Source organism: Zootoca vivipara, chromosome 13 (assembly GCF_963506605.1).
Source record: "Zootoca vivipara chromosome 13, rZooViv1.1, whole genome shotgun sequence".
Lineage (NCBI taxonomy): Eukaryota > Metazoa > Chordata > Lepidosauria > Squamata > Lacertidae > Zootoca > Zootoca vivipara.
Genome location: NC_083288.1, coordinates 47888319 through 47905936, shown reverse-complemented (window position 1 = coordinate 47905936; position 17618 = coordinate 47888319). Strand labels below are relative to the sequence as shown.

Sequence of the window (17618 nt, the reverse complement as noted above, 5' to 3'; positions counted from 1 at the left end):
CCCCCCCCCCACTTTACACTATATGGTTTAAAGGTGGAGCGAGAGGTGCCCCGGGGAGGGAAGCCATCTTGGATCGGGCTGGGCGGTGATTGGCTTCCACCGCGGCCCGTAGGACCGCGGGAGTCGTAGCAGACCTGTGGTTCTGTTGCCATGGCAACTGCGCGGCACAGCCTCCTCCCCTCCGTTCCATCTTTTTTACAGGAGCTCAGCGGCTTTTGGCCTCTACCAGGAAAGAGGACTTGCCGCTGCCGCAAAGCGGCCAATCGGATTCGCTTCCACCACGAAGGCCTCCGTCCAATCAGCTCAAGCGATTGTGTGCTGTTTCCTAAACTTTTCATATAATTAAATGATAGCTCGAGGAGCCCCCTCTCCTTCGAGGAATGACAGCCAACACTGATTGTTATGGCGAACAATACACTTTATTTTTTCCGCACTTTTACCCAATCAGACTTCGTCCTCACAGTTCCTCCGTCGTTTCGGCCAATCGCATTTAAGTATATCCCGCCTTCGGCCCGCCTTCGCCTCGCAACCATTGGTTCCACTCGGGGGCAGGGGCGAAAGGAAAACCTTACCTCAAACGTTCCTGAGCCATTATCGAGTGAGCATCGAGATCACAGCTTGAAAGCCCGCCTTCGTACTGTAGCCCGACCAATCGCCGTCTTTATTGTAATGACACCCCCCCTCCCATTCTTGCTCTTTTTTTCTCCTCCTCCTCCGCTCTTAGCCAATCAACAGCGTTAGAGTCCACGCGCATGCGCTTTGGGGCCTCGCGAGGCGAAGGAGAAGGGAGGGGGAAGCTTCTGGAGGGAGAAGTGTTCGCCGCCATCTTAGCATCGCCGCTGCTGCTTGTTGCGGCCGTGTCTGAGGAGAGAGCGAAAGACTTTGGAGCTGACCCGGGCCGGAAAGAGACCTCTGAGGTCTAACGGCCAAAGGGGAGGGGGAGGTGGGTGAGTGACTTCGAGAAAGGCCTGAGGGGAGGGAGGGGGGAAGAACCCGGAGGCGCCGAACGGGCAGAAGTGGCGGCGGTGACGTCACGGCCGCGGCGGTGACGTCAGCGGGAGGGGTTTCTAGGGCTCCCCGCTGTTCTGAAAAAGACGGGAGCGCGGGCCGAAGGGCCGCAGAGGCAAAGGGCGGGGCTTTGGGTGGAGGGGGCGTGGCCTGGCCTGGCCTTTGGTTGCCCTCCCGCTTTCCTTCCCACCCGCCTCCCGCATTGCGGGCGGGGGCAGGTGGTGGATGAAAGGCCAGGTAGGCGGTGCAGGGTCTCCTTCCGATTGGGGTGGGGAGGGGGTTTCCAGACAGGTAACAAGATGGTGCCTCTGAGCCTAAAAGAGAGCGGGGGGAGGGGTGCTAAACATGGCGGTATGTGTGTTTTATATATGTATGTATGCTCATCCTTATTAAATTTATATACCGCCCTTCATCCAAGAATCGCAGGGCGGTTTGCAACATAAATGTTCAAGATGTATGTGGCTCATTTCCTACTTGCAGGCGGTGTTTGTTTTTGGAGTGGTGGTATAGCTTACTCCATTTTAAAGAGAGTTAGGACTCGAGGAGGGCCAACCCCCCTCAGGATGAAAAACCTCAAGGCCACACTTTGGAGTGGGGGAGGTGACTGTTGTGGTGTATCCATTGTACTTCGGTAAACGTGAAGAGACCCTTTGAAGACTTTGGTGGAAAAGTGGGTTGTGCATATAGTACATAGATACGGTATGGATGCTGTGAGGTTCTGATGTTGCAAGTACTGTACATGATTGCAGCCTATTGGGTTCCCTGTTAGACTGCAGGTCTAGTATAGACCTGTGTATCTTTCCTAAAAAGTAAACACTGTTGTGTTCAGGTTAGCATGCATGGTATTGCAGTCCCTGAAGCACAAGAAGTGCTGTTTTTCTTCTTGTAGTTTGCAGTCCCCTTGTTGCCAACCTCATCAACTCTGAAGTATGTGTAACTTTGACAGTTGAGTTGAAGGCAGAACAGGTATTAAGTGAGCTGTGAGAATCTAATATTTCAAAGTTCAGTAGACTATTTGGGGTAGGCAGGGAGTTGAAGAAGAGCCAGCAGGTGCTGGAGTGGAATTATCTAGGGATATTATTTAGGGGGGAACTTTGGAACGTTGTGAACCATTCTTGTCTGTCTCTAGATTCTGCTTGATTGAAGTCTGGAAAGCTGAGTTATATTAGGAAAAGTCAAACTAAGGGTTTATTTAACGCTAGGGGTAGGCAATGTGGTGCTTTCCTCATGTTGTTAGAACACAACATGCCCAATAGTCAGGGGAGATGGGAATTGTAGTATAAGAACATTTGGAGGCTACCCCTGAGAATATGGTGGCTTCTGTTCATTTCATTTCTTTAAAACCTCCTTTCAGGATAACTCAGGCTGCAAGTTCCTCAAAGGCAACTTGCAAGAAACATTCAAACACATATAATAATCATCATCAACAACAACAACATCAGTAAAAGCCTTCACAATTCTTCCCATCCAGCCATTGTTGGTAGTATTGCCCTATGGGAGAATGAAGGAAGTGTAGCCAGAGTATACTCTGGGGTGATTTTTGCCTGCGAGAATCCTTCCCACAGTGCAGTTGGTGGTAGGTAGCTCTGTGGTGGAGAGGGAATAGTTCAGCTGGAGTAGGCTGTGAGTTGGTCTTCTGTAATACATGTGTGAGCTCCTTGACCAAAGTCTAGTAAACAAATGATGGAGTTGGAGTTGCATGTTTTGTTTGTTTTGATATTAAAGAGGACTTGTCCTGTGGCCACCTCACCTATATCTGACATGATAGAACAGGGGTGGGGATGTTGTGGCCTTCCAGTGTGGTGTAGTGGTTAAGAGCAGTAGACTGGTAATCTGGTTTGTGTCTCCGCTCCTCCACATGCAGCTGCTGGGTGACCTTGGGCTAGTCACACTTCTCTGAAGTCTCTCAGCCCCACTCACCTCACAGTGTGTTTGTTGTGGGGGAGGAAGGGAAAGGAGAAAGTTAGCCACTTTGAGACTCCTTCGGGTAGTGATAAAGCGGGATATCAAATCCAAACTACTACTACTACTACTACTACTACTCTTCTTCTTCTTCTTCCAGATATTGCTGGACTACAACTCACATCACCTCTTACTTACTGGCCTTGTTGTCAATGGTTACTGGGAGTTGGAGTCCAACCAGCTCTGGAGGCCCAAAGGCTCCCCACAACTGCCTTAGACTAGTGGGTGTCTGGAGCTACAGGTATCAAGCTGGTCATAGATTTCATGATGGAAAAGTTGCACACTGTAATAAAACCTGAGCAGTAATTAAAGACTGGAATTGGGGCGAGTAGGGAGCAAGCAGGTTCTGCATAGTGAATCCTTAAATTTGAGGCTTGACGATCTTCATAGATGCTTTATCATTTTCATGCTTTAGGGCAGGGGTAGTCACTATTGGTGCCTTCCATTGGATGTTGGACTGCCAGCTCACATTAGCGGTGTGGGGTGGTGGGAGTTGCAGGCCAACAGCTTCTGGAGGGCACCACGTTGGCTGCTTCTGTTTTAGGGGATACAGAGATTTGAAAAGCCTGAGATCCAAGTGAGTTCTTTATCAGGGTGGTTAAGATCCTGTGTTCTAGCCTCTCTCTGCTAGCCTTCTTTGGTGTGGTTAAATTCCTCATGATGGAAACATAATAGCTTCTACTGTACCATGAAGACTCGAACTGGGCAATTCTGGATACTCCAGAAAACATCTGCAAGTGACTGGAAGAGCAGTTCCTCTGCATCTTTTGTCTGTTAACATAAGAAGCCCATGCATGCTGTCACTACTGAATGCAGCTATACACCACGAGAGATCTTAACTAAGCTTGGGCACATTCCAAATTCCAAGGAAAACCCAAGCTTAGGCAAATATCTGCATGTGTGCAATATGCATGGTCTGTTGGGGGCACTTTTTAGGCTTCATCAGAATATTTAAGCTAAAAAAAACCCAAGAACGGACACCACCACCCAACCCAGAATCTAGGCTGTGTTTGGTAGCCTGTAGGAGTTATGGAGAGTTTTCTAGGCCATGCATGACCATTGGGAATACTTCTGAAGTCCATTTTTAGCTTCTGAGTCTTCAGTAGACTGTGTGTCCTTTAAAAGCTGTCACTGTTGTAATAAAGCCTAGGCATTTATAGAGAGAAATGAAGAAATTAATTGTACTGTTATATCTAGCAGATACTGTCACTTGATCTTTCTGCCTGAGTAAATCACTGGAAGGTGGGAAATTGTTGCTTCTGTATCCCAGTAAATGATCAGCTGCTATTCTAGAGCAAGGTTCTCTTTTTTTCTATGGAAGAGTTAAATCCCAAAAAACTCCAGGGCAAAGACGGGGAGAATTCCATAGCGGTGAGAAAACGAATTGTTAGAACGAAACAACAAGGACTAGAAACTTTGAATCAACTTAAAATTTAAAACAATGTTGTGATAGTCTTTTCCCTGTTGGAAAGCTACATGAAGGTTCCTTCCTACATGTATACTTAGGAATTTCAGAGGACGCCTCTCATAACCTGCATGTTTACAGACTATGACTCACTATTCAGCAGGTCTTTGATAGTGCACAAACTATGTGAATTCCATGCATCCAAAAGGTGAAGGTTTTTCTTAGCCTTAGGGTTACTCTCGGTTGTGTGAATCTACTGTGGGGTACTCTTAGGGCAGTGGATCCTGCAACAGGCAGAGCCAGATATGCTTTCCTCCTGGCAGCAGAAGTTTGCAACCACCCAATCTACTTTGCTAACAGTGAAGGCGGCAAAGAGGAAGGGAACAGACTAGAGTTTCTGATCAAGCAGCTCTTCCTTCTTCTCTGAATGGCTGGCTGGCTGTAGGAGGGGATCAGAGATGCCCACTTCTGGTTCTCCTACTGCCAGTGTTAGATTAGTGCCCCAGTGCTCAGATCCTTACACTCACAGTAAACGTAAAAAAAAGGGTGCAAGGTTTCTGCATAGTAACTTCCGAGCTCAGGTAGCTAGGGTAAACACAGAAGAATATGAGAGTTTAAAATGTTTGAAGAACCATGTGTTTTGGCATTGGGGTGTGTGCCTAAAATTCAGTACTGCTACAATGGTATGAGACAAGAATCTCACCATTTTCATGTAAAATCAGGTATTGCCTGTGAAGACTTCATGGCTATAGAGAAAACAACAGCTCTCCTGTTTGCGAAAGACTTAACTGCCCCATCCTATGCAAAATCCCATAGAACTAAGTGCAAGGCAGTTCAGAGTGGAGATATTTGAGATTATGAGGTGTCACTATAGATCTCTGGTTTTCTAGAGTAAAAATACAGAGGTTGCCAGTACACAGTCCCTCTATGTCCTGTCTCTGCTCCCCCTCTAAAAATACAGTTTCTGTGCCCAAACCTTGATTTTATTAAAATACGTCACATAATAATTATTTCCCTGCATCCACTCCTGCCCACCTCATTCTAAAGCAAAAATACTGCAACCAGTATTTTGCAGGTGTATCTGATAGGCACCCCTTTACCCAGATGGAGAAGTGGGGTGTTTATATATGTTTTGCAGTGTGGGGTCTCTGGAAGGAGTGTGGAGTGCAGGTTCCCATGTGAAGGAGTTTACTGGATGGATTGAGATCATTCTAGATTAGAAAAGGAGGCAGGGGCAGGTTGCTAGAGGAGAGGTATTGTTTGCATGGGAGGTGGGCAGGCAACTTGAGATGCTCTTTCATGTTTGTCTTGGCATTCCAGAATCCCAGAGGTCACATGGTGGGCTCCAGTTGGTTTTACAGATCCGTAGATTCTAGAACTCTAGCGTATCCAAGCAACATGCACGACCCTCCCTGCCCACCCCTGCGTAGCCCACTTCTCAATTTCACTCATGCCTCCATCTTCTCCAGGCTGTGATCGAATTCTTTGCCTGCTAGAAGCCCTTCTCCACTAGCAGCTCCTGTGTCTCGGGGTGGTGGGGAGCCCACCCGTTTGGGCCAGCCATGGATCCGGCGTTCCCCAATCCATCCCAGGACCCAGTGAGTACCCACCCTCACCCCCTTCTCTTATTCTTCGGGAAGGTAGTGTTGTGGGGTTTCATTGCAGGGAACTCTGCATTTAACCCTTTCCCCCCTCTTCCTACTTGCAGAGCCAAGAGGACGGCATGGCCTCGGATGACTTTGATATCGTGATAGAGGCCATGTTGGAGGCCCCATACAAGAAAGAGGAGGTAAGGAGTGAGTTCTTGAAAGCAGCAGCAGCAGCATGCCCAGCCTGTGAAAAAAAGAGGTTCTTAGCCATGCTACCAAGATTGCAGTGTAGTGCCTAATGCAGTTCCTTGTGTAGCTCCCTTCCCTGAGGGCCTCAACTTTGTTTTTTGTTTTTTTTAAAGCATCATTTCTAACCTACGTAGCTGCATTTTATTATTTCCATTGTTAATGTGAGGCCACCAAAGAAATTGGTTATTTGCCTGCATATAGGTGCAGGGGCAGCTCCCACTAAAGATGTGAAATCATGATAATTCAGAAACAAGCTTCTTGGTTCAGGAGTTGCCAGTTGCTTGCCACAATTCGGTCACCATGCTGCCTAGAGTTTAGAAAATAAAATAAAAACGTTCCTTTTCTTTCATAAGCCTTAGACCACTTGTCCTCTCCATCCCTGCCAAAGATCACCCAAACTTTGCAGCAGAATAACCCATTCCAAAGAAAGCTATGTGCATTTGTGTGACATGCTGTTTTTCCCCTGGCCTTTATTTATTTAAGGTAGTTCTGGAATGCACTTATTTAGAAGCAGCTCCCATTAGAAATCATTGGGTGCGAATCTGGCCACAATTTTGGGCCGTGGTGACATTTATCTCTCCCTAAGCATTGGTTGCATGCAGTACTTTGCCCCACTTGCTGTTGTGACCAAAACAGCAGCACCCCATGCAGAGCCTTGGCTCATGCAGTTATGAGCTCAAAAACAACAAATTCTGTATTAATTAAATCGAGGAATTTTGTTGTTGTTGATTCCGACTGCAGGTTCCCGCGTCCCGGGAAACTGAATACTTGCCAGGTAAATGTTCCTAGAGTGGGTCTTGGCAATAGGAGAGAACTCAGTTAAGTGTCACTGGTATTTTGGGTAGGCTCAACAGTGGGTGAAAAGTTGTTGTTTTTTTCCTTTACAGTAGAAGTTGGGGTTCTCAGGGAAGCAAATCCTGCACCAGTTTCAAAGTGGGTGTAAGGCAAGCAGATTTGATCCTTCTTTAAGCAGAGGGGATGAAAGATGAGTTGCTGAATATCAGCTACTTATGACAATTCTGTGTTGAACAGAATATTGCCCTTTTTTTAAAAGGAAACAATTCCTGGTAGTAGAATGATGGGCAGGGGGAGTTTTGAAAAGCTAATAATTCTAACTTTCCTAATAAAAACTTTGGTTTTCAAACTTCAAAAGTGGCTTATCTCCCTGCCAAAGAGCCCTGGAGGTCCCCCTCCCAGCATTTGGTGGGGGACAAGCCTATATTGGGGTGCATGTGTGTGTTTTGCTCTTATATCCCAGTCTGCTGAGGCAGCTTAAGTACTCAGTTGTGCTTGCAGGTGTGCTCCCAATGTTTACAAAAGACAAAACGTTCAAAGCGTAGTATCTTAAAGCAGCTGCACCCTCCAAGGAACGGGAGGGTGCAGGTGCTTTAATTCTAAGTGTTGGGGTTCTGGGTCCTCCCTGCCATGGCTCATATAATTAATGAGCTGGGACGTACTGCCAGTGATTCTCCCAGGTCCCTCAGATGTGCCGTTCTGTGCTAGACATATGGAAAGAAACGTGTTTTGGGTTGTTGTTTTCTTGGTTTGAGTGGGGTCAGGAATGGTGGAGTGTGTGTATGTATGCCCCCCCCTCCCTGTGTGTCTCAGTGACCCTTCCCTGCTGGGCCCATCCCTCCTGTGTTTGCTCCAGGCCCAGCCAGGACCCTCAAAGTCACCAGCTGATCCCCCCACAGCACAGGTAATGTATGAATGCGGTCGGGAGCTGCTGGGGGGGGGCAGAGTGGGGCTGGGCTTCAGGGCATGCGAGGGAGGAGCAGGCGCTGCATATTACCCCCCTCTCTTCTGTCTTCCGACCCTTTTTCCAGCCACCTCAGGAGGAGCAAGCAAAGGACGCAAAGAAAGAAAGCGCCCCCAGCAGCAGTGGGGAAAGCAGCAGGTGAGTTGGTCTGCTTCCTCTGGCGTTTCCTTCTCCCTTCTCTCTTTCCTGCGCATCTCTCACCTCCTTCCTTCCCGATTGCAGCAAAAAGAAGAGGAGCAAGAGTCGTAGCAGGAGCCGTGACCACAGACATAGGTAGGTAGGGATGGGCTCCAATGAGCACAGAGAGAGGATTGAGCAGTGAGTAAGGAGTTGTGTGGGTTGCTAGCTTAGGACCCCCACTTGCCATGGTTGGCAAACATGTAGCTGTCAGGAGCTTATTGCCTTCCTTTTCCAGGGAGTGCAAGAGGGGAAGCACTTCCCCTTGCATGCTCCAGAGAGATTGGAGGATTTTGGCCAGGCTGGTTGGATTTTAGCTGCATGCGTGCATTTCAGCCAGTATCTTTGGGCAGATCCACGTCATACGTTTAAAGTGCATTCCGCAAACTTCCCCCGCAGACTTCCCGGGAGAAGGGCCCTGGCAGTTGTAGCGCTGTGAGGGGGGGGGACACTGCAGTTCCCAGGATTCTGAATGTACTTTGAATGAGTCGTGCACCGTGGGGTGAAAGGAGGGCCTGGTTATCGCCCAGCACGCTTAGTTCCCTGTCCCACGGTCCTGTGGTAGGAGGCGCAACAAGGGCAGTTTGGGGGAGATCACCATGTTTCATAAGCCTTTCTCATTCTTCAAACCTATTCTAGCCGTAGTCGGGACCGAGACCGCCACCGCAGGCGCAGCCGCAGCAGAGATCGCAGAAGCCGCCACCGGAGCAGAAGCCGCCACCGGAGCCGCAGCCGGGACCGCAGGCGGGGCAGTCGGTCTCGCAGCAGAGAGCGCCGGCGGGACGAGAGAGTGCGCTACCGGAGCCCCCCACCCCCTGGGTAAGGGACACCACCATAGTCCTGTCACAAAAGCCCCGGGTGATCAAATGTTTAACGCAAAGAGAGGAAATAGTTCATCTCAGCTGTGTCAGCATCAGGGATGGCGAGAAAGGCTGAGTTATGCCAATCTTATAGCAGTGGACCATTTCCCTCTGAACTTCTCCCTCCATCTCCTTTCCATGTCTCCCAAATCCTCGGCCTTCTCTGCCACAGCAGCATCTCCATTACATGGCTTGAAACTTTCTCCACCCATTGTGTATCCCAGAAACAATCTCCCCCCTCCCCGGCATTTCATTAAATGCACAAGTCTCTCTCTTTAAAAACGAATTTCAGACTGGAAGCCCAAAGTGACTGACGATACGCAAACGATGCAAATTTATTGTACAATACAAATGATATGTACAATAATCAATGTACATATCAAGTGTGGGGAACCTTTGGCCTTCCAGATGTTTGCTTAACCACAACCCGGATGATCCTTGACCCTTTGTCGTTATTGCTGGGGCTGAGGAGGGTTGTAGTTTGGCAGCATCCAGACGGCCAAAGGTTCCCCGCACTGGCTAGACAATCTATATATAAACAGTGTAGGATTGCTGTTTCCTATCTGAACCCTGCCCTGGAAGGTGTTTCAGGTGAAAGACCTAAGAAAAGAAGCAACAGTATTGGGGAGTGGGTAATATATGGCAGCAGATAGTAGCAGTGGTACTGAGCATCTCCCTGGATAGCCAGGCTGTCACTTGCATTGGGATGTTTTCTCTTGGCTTTGATCTCAAGCAAATGAGAAAGGACTTGGTGGTTTGTGTATTTTGACAGTGCTTGCTCTGTTTATGCTCTTGTGGTTGAACTAGGCCATCTTGCATTGTGTCCCGTTCCCTTTCCTTTCAGGCGTCGGTTTGGGCACAGCAAGAGTCCCTTGTACAGAGAGAAAAGCCCCCTTCGGTGAGTGTTTGCAACTGGGGAGGGCTGGGTGGTGGTTCTTGGGCCAGAATAATAATAATGATAATAATTTAATTTTTTATATGCCACCAATCTGACTGGGTTGCCCTAGCTACTCTGGGCAAAATATAAAAACACAACAAAATATCAAATGTTAATAGCTTCCCTATACAGATGTCTTCTAAAAGTAAAAAAAAAGCTGTTTATCTGACATCTGATGGGAGGGTATTCCACAGGGTGGGTGCCACTACCAAGAGGGCTCTCTGCCTGGTTCCCTGTAACCTCACTTCCGCCAGAAGGCCCACTGGATCTCAGTGTTCAGGGTGAACAATGGGATGGAGACGGTCCTTTAGGTATACAGGGCTGAGGCCATTTAGGGCTTTGAAGGTCAGCACCAACACTTTGAATTGGGCTTGGAAATGTACTGGGAGCCAGTGTAGATCCTTTTGGGCTGGTGTTATATGGTCCCGGCGGCCGCTTGCAATGACCAGTCTAGCTGCTACATTCTGGATTAGTTGTAGTTTCCAAGTCACCTTCGAAGGTAGCCCCATGTAGAGCGCATTGCAGTAGTCAAGGTGGGAGATAACCAGAGCATGCACCACTCTGGCAAAACAGGGCACAGGCAGGTGGGGTCTCAGCCAGCGTACCAGATGGGGCTGGTAGACAGTTGCCTTGCATGTAGAATTAACCTGCACCTCCGTGGACAACTGTGAGTCCAAAATGACCCCCAGGCTTTGCACCTGGTCCTTCAGGGGCACAGTTACCCCATTCAGGACCAGGGATTCCTCCCCACCTGCCCACCCCTTGTCCCCCAGAACCAATAAGGCTTGTTGAGTTCCTCCTCCCAGGTTTGAACCTCCTTTTCTGCTCCTTGGCAACTTCTGCTTTTCTCCCACAGGGAGCCCTTGGGCAGCTTGAGCCCAGAGGAGCGTGATGCCCGCACTGTCTTCTGCATGCAGCTGGCTGCCCGCATTCGCCCACGTGACCTTGAGGACTTTTTCTCCGCTGTCGGCAAGGTTGGCCGTCTCCCCTCCCTCCCTCCCTCCATTGGGCTTTGACATCTGCTTATTTCTCTCCCCCCACCCCCTTCAAGTGCAGACTTGAAACCCACAGTTCCCTCTGTATTCTGTATGGTATGATCTCAACCAGGAACGCCTTTTTAGTCATCCTCAGCTGCACTTCTATGGGGTTCCTGCAGCCATTCAGTCTCTCACTTGCCTCCCCTTGTACCTCTGAGCAGGTGCGTGATGTGCGGATCATCTCCGACCGAAACTCCCGCCGCTCCAAGGGCATCGCCTACGTGGAGTTCTGTGAGATCCAGTCGGTACCGTTGGCCATTGGGCTGACAGGGCAGCGCCTCCTCGGGGTGCCCATCATTGTCCAGGCCTCCCAGGTGCGAGACGGGGTGTGAACTAGCCAACATTTGAGGTTTGAGGGGGCGGGTAAAGAAATTTTGTATGTGTGGCCTGAGAAAGAGAATGAGGGGTGTGGAATGGGGTAGGTGTATGTGACCTGGTGAGCACGTTGATGGCAGAAAATGGAGCTAGGGAGGATGCAGAGAGGTGGAGCAAAGGAGTGTTGGGAGGAACTGGCAGGGTTGGGTTTTTAAGGAAAGGGCTTGAAGTTCTTAAAGCCCAAGCCCAGAGTTAGTAAGATACTTCTTTGGGCCTGTTTGTGCAGCCCTCTTCTCCCTCCCAAATGCCAGGGGATGAGGAGCCTCTTACACTTGTGTAAGACTCATATCCAGCTCTCGACTTTTTAATGCTGTTACTGTTTTTTAATATTGCGAGCCATCTTGTGGGAACAAATATTTGGGGGGGAAATTGATTTTTGATTTTTTAAAAAATGGTGCCTATTGCTTGCGGCTGTTTCTAATTCTGCCTGGTTTTCCCTGGCCTTAGGCAGAGAAGAACCGGCTGGCAGCCATGGCTAACAACCTTCAGAAAGGCAGTGGGGGGCCCATGCGGCTCTATGTTGGCTCCCTTCACTGCAACATCACCAAAGAGATGCTGCGTGGGATCTTTGAGCCCTTTGGCAAGGTAGGAGGCCATAACTGGGGTGAGGTGGGAGGGGTGGAGGAGCGAGTGGGCAGAGTGTGGTGGGGGCTCACGGAATTCTGATTTGTGGCTTTTCTGCCCTACATGCAGATTGACAGCATTGTGCTGATGCGTGACCAGGATACCGGGCAGTCCAAGGGCTATGGCTTCATCACGGTATGTATCTCCTCTCTCCTGATTTTGAAGGTGGGTGGAGAGCCTCAGATACCGGTACTTCCAGGGCCATCTTACCCATTAGGGTTAGTGACGCCCTGCACCACAGCGCCCGCCCATCAGGGGCACCCAGCAGCGGGAGTCCAGGACTGACTGGGAACAGCTGCGAGGGTATGCTGGATGGTGGCGGCGGCGGCGGCTCTTCCTACAGCCAGCCACGCTTCCTGCTTGGGAGAGGAAGCACCGGCAGCGGTGTACAAAGCTATGCATCGCCCTTCTCCCTCCTGCCCGCCCCGCAACAGTAGCGGGACTGCTGGGGAAGCCTGCATGGCAAGTGAGCCTCAAGCTGCCCAGCGCAGGGGACGGGGAGGGGGAGGAGCACCGAGAACGTCGCCACCCGCCCCTTCTGCACCACGGTGCCAGATATGCTTAAGACGGCCCTGGATACTTCCCTTTTAAAGCACTTTCTTCCCCTATCAGTTTGCAGAGGCTGAGTGTGCCCGGCGTGCCCTGGAGCAGCTGAATGGTTTCGAGCTGGCCGGCCGACCCATGCGGGTGGGGCAGGTCACTGAGCGGCTGGACGGCACCACCGACATCACCTTCCCAGATGGTGATGAGACCGAGCGGTCGGCCCTTAATCTCAGCACCACTGGCTCCCAGCTCCAGCTCATGGCCAAACTGGCAGAAGGTGAGTTTCCTGGTAGGAATTGAGCAACGAGGAAACTGGGAGAGATTTTTTTTCACATGAATCATGGAAACAAACTGATTTGTTTATTAAGAAGTGATACGCCATGCAGGGAGCAATAAAAGCAATATTAAAACAGGCTGGAGACAAGAAGGCGGATATCTGGAGAGCAGCAGTCTTTAAAAGCTTGGCACTACAATTGAGGGTGTTGATCTGAAAGGAAGTAAATTTTACAGAAGGGAAGGTACCACCAGGAAGCACCTGCTTCTAGTAGACGTCTGCCTAGCTTGCAAATAAGACCTCATCTCTAGATCTCTTGTTTTCAAGGGATTGTACAGTAGAAGACGGTCCTTCAGATATCCCATTCCCAGGCCATTTTGGTCTTAAAAACTTTGAACTCTCTTTAACTGGGAACACACCAAAATCAAGTTGTTGGGCAATACTCAGGACCACAATATCTCAAGGACTGCCTCTCCACATATGAACCAACCTGGACCCTGCGATCACCATCTGAGGCCCTTTGTGTGCCTCTTCCACAAGAGGTCCAGAGGGTGGCAACACACAAACGGGCCTTTTCTGCAGTGGCTCCCCACTTATGGAATGCTCTCCCCAGGGAGGCTCACCTGGCAGCTTCATTGCATATCTCTAGGTGCCAGATGAAAACGTTCCTCTTCTATTGGCCTTTGGCGAATTTAATTGTGCAGGCGGGGAGTGTATTGTGTGTGTGTTATGTTATATATTTCTGTGTTTTTATATTGTGAACTGCCCTCTGATCTTCGGATGAAGGCTGGTATAGAAAACTTCATAATTACAGTGGTACTTCTACTTACGAATTTAATGCGTTCCGAACGCACATTCATAAGTCGAAAAAAATTGTAAGTCGAATCCCATAGGAATGCATTGGAAGAAAAAATTCGTAAGTAGAAGCAACCCTATCTAAAAATTCGTAAGTAGAAAAAATCCTATCTAAACCGCATCCAAGATGGTGGACGGAGCTCCATTCGTAAGTAGAAACATTCGTAAGTAGAGTTATTCGTAAGTAGAGGTACCACTGTATAATTAATACTTTTATTATGACCAACTGAAATGTCACAAAACATTGAGCAACCTTCCAAGTTCTCCAGAACTCTTAACGAAGCTGGAAGTTATGTAAACCTAGGGGTGGGTGAGAGTGGGGTAGAGCAGTGTTTCTCAACCTTTTTTGGGCCACGGCACACTTGTTCCGTGAAAAAAATCACGAGGCACACCACCATTAAAAAAGTTTAAAAAATTAACTCTGTGCCGCCCTATATTGACTATATAATTATGACTGTAAGAAACACTTGCCAATTGCTGCTTTCCGGCAGGCCAGTGCTGTGTATTGGCGGCCGCCAGGCACGTGACAATGCAAATCGCCCTTCTCGTCGCGGCACACCAGCCAGCGTCTCGCGGCACACTAGTGTGCCGCGGAACAGCGGTTGAGAAATGCTGGGGTAGAGGGATGAGGAAATCACAAATCTCCAGCCTCTCCTCTATTCTTTCGTTATTAACAGTTGTGGCAGTGGAGAAGAAGAAGTAGGTTGCCCCCTAGTTCAGGTATAGAGAACTTCAGCCCCACCCACCCCTGTAGGCTAATTACACCTTTTCTTGCATTGGTTCTATTCGAGGGGATGGAATAAATCTATCCCTTCCTCTGTCTGTGTTCAGCACATAACAGCTCCTGCTAAATTAGAACCCTTCAATATACTTCATCTTCTGTTCTCATGGAGAAAAGAGTTAGTGTGGCAGAAGCAGGAACACTGTGCCTCCTTTTGGCTGCAGAGTCGGGTCTGCCTCTCTTCTTCCCCAGACCCCTCCATTCAACATGACAGGAGTCTTGCTTCTTACAGAGGTCGATGCTCTCTGCTATGATCTCCAGATAGCCTGCCTCATAAGCTTGTGAGGATAAATTACTAGAGGGTGCTGTCCTCTCTGGGCCTTTGTAATATGCTGGGAAGGAAATCAGAATAATATGACGGGGAGAGGAGACACTAAGAGGACAGTTGCGTTTCCTGCAGAATTGTCCGAAAAGATTATAGTTCACCATTTTGTGGGAAGGAGAGCAAAAAAAAGTTCATTGGGTTCATCGTAACGTTATCCACATAGCAGCTTTTACTATTTTTGAGCACTTAGTCATACTGAAAAAGAGATCCCCTTGGATTCTTCAGTTGCTTCGGAGAGTTTGTGTGGCCACCTGCAGTTGAGGGGTGGCGCACCGAAAAGTGCATATCACTAACCTCAGATTGGGTTTTGGGGGGAGTGCAGGGGGAACTTTTGAAAGGGTCCTCATTCATGTCCCAATATAGTTGTAGCTTGGGCAGCAGCCTAGTGCAAAGAGTTGTTAAATCTCTTAATGCCTTCTGCTAAGGAAATGCTTGTTGAATGAAAATGTGTCTGTGGCTGAGTGCCTCCTTTGGGGCTTCTCCCCTCTCAGCAGGTTCCGGGATCCCATTGTCAACTACAGCTGCAGCTCAGGCGGCCCTGCAGCTCAATGGAGCGATACCCCTGGGAGCACTGAACCCAGCTGCCCTGACAGGTAAGGTGGGAAATGTGTGCGATCCATCGGATGGGCTTGTTTGGAGAGAACTTGAGAGACACGAGGTCCAGCCACAATCTTTAATAAAGCATATTCAGCAAGGAGACAGATCCCTGACCATTGTTGGACACTCCTGGGAATTGTGTCTGGAGATACCTCTTTATACTGAGCCAGTCATCGGCCCCATTTGTCTGCTCTGACTGGCAGCAGTTCTCCACAGTCTTCAGGATGGGTCCTTTCCACCTCTGCTGCATGAGCTTCTCTAAACTTGAGATGCTGCAGATTACGGAAAGGTGGGTCACTCTGCGTTCAAGGCATGCATTGTGCTATTCTCCAGTGGATGAAGCTTTCCTAACCTGGTGCTCTTCAGATATTATTGAACCATAAGCTCCCATCACTGCTTAATATTGACGATGCTGTCTGGGGCTGATGGGAATTTGCAGCCCAACCTCTTGAGGGCACCCAGTAGGGGAAGGCTACCCTGGCCATAATCCAACCAGACATTTGCCCAGCCTGCTTACAGAGGGCTCTGCTAAGAAGCTTGTGTGGCACCCTAAGGCATGAAGCCATTTTACCACTGTCTTGTTTGAGAATTGCTTCCTTTAAAAAAATAAAAATATCTTAATGTTTTCCTCTGTTCTTCTCCACTTCTAGCTCTCAGTCCAGCACTGAACCTGGCTTCACAGACGTTGGCTTCCCAGTGCTTCCAGCTTTCGGGCCTCTTCACTCCCCAGACAATGTGAGTGGCTGAATCACAGAGACGGGTAGGGTGGGGGGCAAGGACTGTGGTTTATGTGCCGGAAAATCTAATGGTGCCTGTTTAATTTCCCGTAACCAGATTTTGCTGATACTCTCTTAAAATGGTGTGTGGAAATGGAGGCCTCCTGGCCTACTGTTCTCCCGCATTCCCAAAATGCACTGCCAGGCTGTTCCCTTCCTGCCTTATCCCTGAGTCCCCCTCACTTCTAAACTTGCTACCCACAGATGTCAGGATGTCCATCAGTGTTCTGACAGTTCTCCTCAGCATATACTCAGTTTTCACATCAAACAACTTCTGTGTGATTTTTTTCTGAGCTGCAATATTTTGGCATGAAACCTATGTGGCGAAGTGGGGTGGAAAGAGAGAGGTGGTTTCCCAGAATTGGTTTTCCAGCCTTTTTTTTCTTTTCTGCAACCTTGTGGCTCAGAAAACTCTACTTTTAGAAACCGACACACAAAGGCCTAATCTGCTCTCAGTATTTTATGTTGATTACGGTTTGTGCTTGCATGGAATCTGTGCAACTGGATGCTAGACAGAGAGGGTTTATACTGTATCTTCCTAATCCTTTATGTCTCTCTTTCTCTCTCCCCAGGTAACTCAACCCAGTTCCCCCCCTGCCCTCCCTCTCCCACGGAGCCAGGAGGGGAATGATCATCTCCACATCATCACCACATCACCGCCCTCATTGAATGAAAGGCAGAGCGGGATGGACTCTGAAGGAACACCCCCTCCTCCTCGGGGCCCCTTCTCAATGCGAACTGATTTTACTCCGATTCCCTTCTCACCAGGAGCCTGGGGGTGGGAGGGGGTTGGTGTTCTTTCCCTTGATTCTGGAATCATAATCAAATGGGGGGGGGTTGCATTAAATCCCCTGCATGGGACCCTCAGGAGGACCAGGGACCCGTTTTCCCCACAGACGTGGGCTCTCAGCATCTCTTCTTTTTTGCCGCCTCCTGGCAGAGGCCCTGCAGGGCTTGCAGTGCCAGGGTGTACATTTGCCATTCCTCTTCCCCACCCTCCAGTGGTGTGTCGTGGGTATTTGCTGGACAGCTTCACGAATTGAGCTCATTGCAGATGGGTGTGCGTGGTTGTCTTGTACATAGCAGAGAGGGAGGAAATGGGGAGAGTTGAGAACCAGCATTTGGGTGGGAGGCCTGGCCCTGAGGGGATACCCCCCTCCTTCCCAAGCAGTGTTTTGTAATCCCCTTTCGATCTCTCTGAGGTTGCCTATAGTGTGGGGATGTCGTCCCGTTCCTCCCTTTCCTTTCCCTCACCCCTCCTTTTTCTTGGGTCTGTATCCTCTTCTTGATGTTCCCGTTTTCTGCTGCACCTTCCCTTCAACAAGTCCCTTGGATCACATCTTTCCCCTTCCCCCTCCACCCCCAGATTTGAAGGTGTATTTTGGTTTTCTTTTTATCTGTCTCTTTAATTTTTTTCTCTTTTTTTCTCTTTTTTGCTTATAAATGAATAATAAAAAGTCACCAAATGTAGCTAGGTGTGTTTTT

General features: G+C 49.1%; 1 protein-coding gene across 19 annotated transcripts; it reads left to right on the top strand.

Annotated features, from left to right (window-relative positions):
- The first annotated feature begins 774 nt into the window (after positions 1-774).
- On the top strand, positions 775-17603 carry RBM23 (RNA binding motif protein 23). 19 transcript variants are annotated; one of them, XM_035134789.2, is made up of 16 exons: positions 775-917; positions 5845-5973; positions 6084-6164; positions 7865-7912; positions 8040-8110; positions 8195-8245; positions 8789-8968; positions 9854-9907; positions 10803-10920; positions 11145-11297; positions 11806-11943; positions 12052-12117; positions 12595-12802; positions 15252-15353; positions 16008-16092; positions 16706-17603. In XM_035134789.2, exons 2-16 carry the CDS (start codon positions 5938-5940, stop codon positions 16707-16709), a joined length of 1395 nt encoding a protein of 464 aa, XP_034990680.1. In that variant the 5' UTR covers positions 775-917; positions 5845-5937; the 3' UTR covers positions 16710-17603. The 19 variants fall into 19 exon arrangements, with proteins under 19 accessions (XP_034990680.1, XP_034990686.1, XP_034990679.1 ...); XM_035134788.2 differs by having other exon boundaries at positions 777-943; XM_035134794.2 differs by having other exon boundaries at positions 777-947; positions 15255-15353.
- The last annotated feature ends 15 nt before the right edge of the window (positions 17604-17618 follow it).

Bases quoted from the DNA above. Each gene is read 5' to 3' on its own strand.
- RBM23 (XM_035134789.2), top strand. From the start codon at position 5,938: ATGGATCCGGCGTTCCCCAATCCATCCCAGGACCCA. The intron at 8,111-8,194 runs GTGAGTTGGTCT...TCCCGATTGCAG, and splicing joins AGCAGTGGGGAAAGCAGCAG to CAAAAAGAAGAGGAGCAAGA. The intron at 8,246-8,788 runs GTAGGTAGGGAT...AACCTATTCTAG, and splicing joins AGCCGTGACCACAGACATAG to CCGTAGTCGGGACCGAGACC.